Raw genomic sequence first — 6,078 nt, 5'->3', positions numbered from 1 at the left:
GTGACACTTTGGAACAACACCTGACTCTGTTCTGCGCGCGCCAGCTGGATGTTATTATTTTCTACTCAATCTTTTGAAGATCTGTTTGAAGAATTATGTCAAGGTTTCTTACAAAGGAAGGCGCACGTGTTTAATGTGTTTCATGAGGCAGCTAAACCCTAGTTTTATTTTCCAAAAGAATTATATTTTTGGAAAATATATTTTTGCGGTTTCAAAAATATAACTATTGTTTTCAAAAATATATCACTGCTGCCGCAATTCTAGAAGCCCTAATTTTGTCTTGAAGCCCAAGTCGTTCTACTACTATAAATACGAAGGCAAGCATATGGTTTCAAGCATCTAAAATCGTGTATTACAAAGCGTGTGTTTTAGGGATTTTAGAGTGTTAATTGTGAGCCTATCTTGTGTCTCATTGATGCAAGCTTAGGACCTGAGTGTTATTGAGTTGTAAGTGTGAACTTCTCCTAAGCTTTGAAGTACGGAGATTGTTCCATTGTGTTGTGTGGTTTACTCGCAAGCTTTTAAGCAAGAGTGAATCCTAGTTTCTTAGGAGTGTGTCTCCACCTGTTGTGTTTGTGGAATTGAATAGCAGCGCTGTCTGTGTTGCTAAGGTAGGAATTGGGACGGGGTCTCATATCTAGGAGTTCCTAGGTAGAAGGATCATTGGGTAGTGATTAAGTGAGAAGTTGTAAACGGGTGAGTTTAGCTTCGAAGTAATACTGCTGATAGTGGACTTCATTCCTGGATTGGTATCCCCCAGAGTAGGCTTTAGGCTGAACTGGGTTAACAACTCTTGTGTGTTATTTACTTTACTGTTTGTATTGTTTTATGTTATTTGCTCTGTTTATAGACAAGTGTTGGCGCACCAGTAACAACATCTGTCTACAGCAGACAAGTGTGCCTTGATAGTAGTTTTACTTTGTGTAGACCGATAATTAATTTACCCTTTAGACTGTGAATTTAAGAAAAATAATTTTAAAAATCAATCATGAAATATTTCAGTAGGCTATGATAAAATTTCAGGCTTAAAATTCTACCGAAATTTAGACAGTGCCTTAATCGACCGTATAAATTATATCACAAAAAAAAAATAATAATAATAAATTCATTGTATGGGATAAGAATTACACGTTATGCATCATGGTGGCTTAATTTTCTTCACAAGTAAAAGTGGAAACGTGGAGTTAACTGAAAGTAAAAACGTGGACATATATTTACCATGTAGAAGTAGAAGTGAAACTCTATAAATAGGACCTTAGTGTTCACTACCTTTCACACAACCATCACTTTCAAAGCTGAGAATTACTTAAAAGGTACCAAATGAATTTTTCATTCTTCTCATAGTCGTATATTCTTTTATTTTGTTTGTATTTGTTCTTTTAAAAAATTGATCTCCTTAGTTCACTTTAAAACCTATAATTACTCTTCTTTATATCCACTAGCTTTTAAGTTTAGGTTCTTTTGTTCCTTTTGTTTTAAAACTTCTAACACAGTCATGATATTTGTGCAAATGTTGATTATGTCACTAGATTTTCATTTCTCCTAGTGTTTAGCTTAATCAAATCAACCTGTGTAAAGTTAAACATCTTTTTTCCAAAATTTAAGAACATGGTACTACTTGATCAAATATATTAGTCACTGGTTGTCCATTTCTCTGTTTTAGCTTTGACATTTAACTCATATAACCATGTTGATTCTTTAAGTGATAACTAAGTAAGGTGTAGCCATGTAAGGTGTAGCCATGTAACAGGATAGTAACAAGAGTGGATACTTCTAAAAATGAAATCTTTGGATTAACATGATGAGTTAAAATATCAAGTATTTGGTCCCTTAATAAACAAGAATATGCACGTAGGTCTCTATTAGAAACAAAATGAGATGCATTTTCTTAATTAATATTACAGTTTCAGTTTTTGAATAATTTCCTTTAATACATTAGTAACAATGATAGTTACTTAGATATAGTGTTTTGATGAGTGAATAGGTAACATAGAAGAAGGAGATTGCACAAGTTATTCTGAAAAGCTCAAAGGTAAGGGGTTATACTAATAATAAGTTGGTGAGCACAAGAAATGTGGTAATTGTATATATATTATTAGTTATAATTAGGAACTTGTGTACTTAATGTTATAATTATAAGGTAACATAGAATTGATTAAAATAAGTTAATATGCAGGGGATGATAATCCCTGTAATATTGAATTATTGAAAGTAGAACTCCCTTTTAATATATGTGGTATGTGAATACAATCTATATATGATCTTAACTCATTTTCTCATAATATAAAACAGCATGTTCAAATAGTTAGAATAATAATTCATGATACATTCTCTACATCTTTGAACTATCTATTGTAAACTATGTGTGTACTTGAAGCTGTTTATGGTAAAAAGTTGAGGTGAACATGAGTTTCGGATACTAACTATACTAAATTGACTGATAACAAAGTAAATCAAAGTCGATGAGTTGAATAATTAATCACCTTTAATAGGTGAAGAGCAAAACAGGGTGTTTCTTACAGTACTAGAATGTATGTAAGACTGAGGATAGGTCCGGCTGGGTCGCCTCAAGACCTAATGGGGATCACCGGCGTTTTGAACTCCTACCAATAGTCAGTGATAGCAACTCTGACTGGAGGAAATCATACAACCCGACGTGGTGAAACCTGACTGTGCAGGACTATCTATAATAAGGTGTAGCGCTCGGGCCAGAATGGTTGAGACATATTTGATATATGTCGATTGCATACAACCATGATATGGCAGTTGAAACGGCCTTACGCTCATAATAAAAGTCTCCATGGAGTCGGTGTGTCAAAAATAAATACCAAATAAGTTAAGTAAACTAACTTTGGATAGTGAATTTTTGTCTCGGTTTATCATTTGAATTCGATGAGGACTAACAAATTTTGGGTGGTGAGAATTATTTGACTAAGTGCTATAATGTCTTGAATGTGAATAATCTTAAGTGATGACCCTAATATATTAACTTATTGATACATGCTTCTGAGATGAATTCTTACATTTATCACAATACATGCTTCTGTGATTAACTATTAAATTTTCTGTGAAACTGCTTATGATAATATGTGATTCCTTGATTCAACATAATTTTATGTCTAGACATGTATAGTAATTAGAAGAGATAAAATGCATGTAAGTGTATAATACTATGTGTAACCTTGTGATCTCATCGCGTGGTAAGCTTGTGTACGAGTATTTCACCCTTACATTACAGATAATGCCGAGGGAGCCGCTGAACCACTCGGGAACCCGGAAAATTGAGTGTCTAGAGGAGATGGGTGACGCTGTTTGGGAGCTGGATAGAGCGTCACAAACCTTGACTTTTACTGGATTCGTGAAGACAACTGAAGGAATAGGAGGATTACTTGTTTCATCTATCATACACCATATTACCCTGGAGATGGTGCTGTCATTAGAGAGAATGATAATGGCCCTCAACCTTAATGGAGTTGGAAGAGGTTCTAACTCTACTGGACCTAGGGGACCAAGGCCTCGTGTTGGTCGTACTGCCCGTATGAGAGTGCGTAGCCGTAGTCCAGTTTATTATAATTTTGTGAATGATCATCAAGCAAATTTAAGAATGAATAATAATGATAATCAAATTGTACCTGATGAAGATCCTTCTGAAGACTCTAGTGGTGGAGAAGCTAATGGGAATAATGGAAGTCTCCCTAATGGTCATTAATAATAATAATAATGGTTAGGCAGTATGTAAAATACTAACTAATGGTAGGATTAAGTCTTGAAGCCTTTTGGGTTATTATAATAGACTAGATAAGTCCATGCTTCGTGACTCTCTTTTGTGACTCTTGGTGGCAGTAACTTCTAGGGGATAAGGTGTATGACTCATGATTAGTTAAGAATAGTTTGATCTAATTAGGAACTATTTACTTGCAGGTTTTGTGAAATAGTTAACTATACCTGTCAAGTTTAACTATGTAAGCCTACTGGCATGAAAATTATGACTTTGTGAAATATATGATGCATATTCTATATAATAATGTGTTTTCATTTTATATTTATTAAATTTTATTTAGACTCAAAGTAAAAATATATTATTGATATTTCATTACGAGTAAAATATATAAATAGAGTTAATTCATATTCGCGATTAAATTTTACGACTTAACACCATTTTCTATAGTTCCTGAAAATGGGGTGTTACAATAGTGGTATTAGAGCACGGTTGTATCTTTTGGGTTAACTTGTGTTTTAGGTCTATTATGTTTTTGTTGTGTATAAACATTGGGAATTGTTTGAATTTTCTTTCTATAAGGTTTTAATTGATATTACCTTCTAGGAATTCAATGGCTCGTAGGAACACACGTTTAAATCCTGGGAATGCTGAAGGTGACATCAACAATGCTGATAATGACATGGATAGAGCTATCCAAGCGATGGCGAACATGGCGGCTTCCATTGCACAACAAACTGCTGCGAAGACTCAAAGAGACCTTCGAAAACAACAGAGGGAGGAACAAGCTGTTGAGTCCAAAGGATTGGTGGATTTTAGACGTCACGATCCTCCACAATTTCAGGGAGACCCGGAGCCGGAGAAAGCTGACTTATGGCTTCAGGAAATTGAGAAAATTTTTGATGTACTGAAGTGTCCTGATGGAGTAAAAGTGACCTATGCAACTTACTTGTTGCTTGGAGATGCAGAATATTGGTGGAAGGGAGCCCGACAAATAGTTGAAGCTAATAACCAAGAAGTCACATGGGAGATATTTCGTACTAAGTTTCTTGATAAATATTTTCCTAGGAGTGTAAGGACTGCAAAGGAACAAGAATTTCTGAACTTGAAGCAAGGAGGAATGACAATTGGGGAATACGCGGCAAAGTTTGAGTCGCTGGCAAAGTATTTTCGATTCTTCCAAGATCAAATTGTTGAAGATTGGTTATGTGAACGTTTTGAAGGAGGGCTGAAGCATAGCATTAAAGAGTCTGTCTTGCCACTGGAGATTCGTCAATTCCAACCGCTTGTGGAAAAATGCAGAAAGATAGAAGCAATGAAGGAAAGTGCAACAAATCGAGTGAATGTAGGAGGACCATCTAGGTCTAAGTATCCAACTCAAGGAGGGAACCAGAAGGGAAAGCACCAATACACAAAGCCTTATTCTCGACCCTCGGGGAATAATCAGGATCAACGACCATATCGTCCAATTGCATCTGCAGTTGGAAATGGAGCAAACAGGAACCAGAATCAGGAATTCACTCGAAGATGTTTCAAGTGCGGAAAACCAGACCATTTGGCTAATTCTTGTCCCGTGGACAGAATAGTATGTTTCAAATGTGGAAATGTAGGACACATGTCGAGGGACTGCTCAAACCAAAGAGTTGATCCTGTGGTGAACAAGGTGGGGGCTACAAGGCAAAAGGAGAACGGAAGGGTTTATACTCTAAGTGGTGTCGAAGCCTCTCAATCAGAAGATCTTATACAAGGTAGTTGCAATATGGCGGGTAATCTCTTAACTGTGCTATTTGATTCAGGAGCAACTCATTCTTTTATCTCTATGGATCGAGTAAAACAATTGGAATTGTCTGTTACGCAATTGCCTTATGATTTAATAATTTCTACACCAACTGCTAAACCTTTGGTAGCGAATTTAGTTTGCTTGAAAAGCCCTATTGTCATCCACAATAAGCAATATCTTGTTGATTTGATATGTTTGCCTTTAACACAATTAGATGTGATTTTAGGCATGGATTGGTTATCTTCCAACCATATCCTTCTAGACTGTGCTCATAAGACTTTAGTTTTTCCTAAACCCGAGAATTCTGGACTAATATCCGTAAGTGAGGTTGTAGTTTCTTTGAAAGAAGGAGCTCAAGGGTATTTGTTATTGTCTTCCTTAGAAGTTACGAAGGAAGTTAGTTTGAGCCAAATTCCCGTAGTGAAAGATTTTCCGGAAGTATTTCCAGATGATGTTCCAGGTCTACCACCGGTAAGGGATATCGAGTTCTCGATCGATCTAATCCCTGGATCAAGTCCGATCTCTATCGCACCATATAGGATGTCACCTATCGAATTAGCAGAGTTAAAGGCTCAACTTG

The 6,078-nt window shown here is 35.9% G+C and overlaps 1 protein-coding gene across 1 annotated transcript; it reads left to right on the top strand.

Moving 5' to 3' along the window:
- The first annotated feature begins 2,003 nt into the window (after positions 1–2,003).
- LOC123882461 lies at positions 2,004–3,991 on the top strand. Its single transcript, XM_045931321.1, has 2 exons — positions 2,004–2,032; positions 3,239–3,991. Exon 2 carries the CDS (start codon positions 3,242–3,244, stop codon positions 3,707–3,709), a length of 468 nt encoding a protein of 155 aa, XP_045787277.1. The 5' UTR covers positions 2,004–2,032; positions 3,239–3,241; the 3' UTR covers positions 3,710–3,991.
- Positions 3,992–6,078: the final 2,087 nt, after the last annotated feature.

The sequence above is a fragment of the Trifolium pratense genome, linkage group LG4 (assembly GCF_020283565.1).
Source record: "Trifolium pratense cultivar HEN17-A07 linkage group LG4, ARS_RC_1.1, whole genome shotgun sequence".
In the NCBI taxonomy this organism is placed as follows: Eukaryota; Viridiplantae; Streptophyta; class Magnoliopsida; order Fabales; family Fabaceae; genus Trifolium; species Trifolium pratense.
This window is presented reverse-complemented; position numbering and strand designations above follow the sequence as displayed.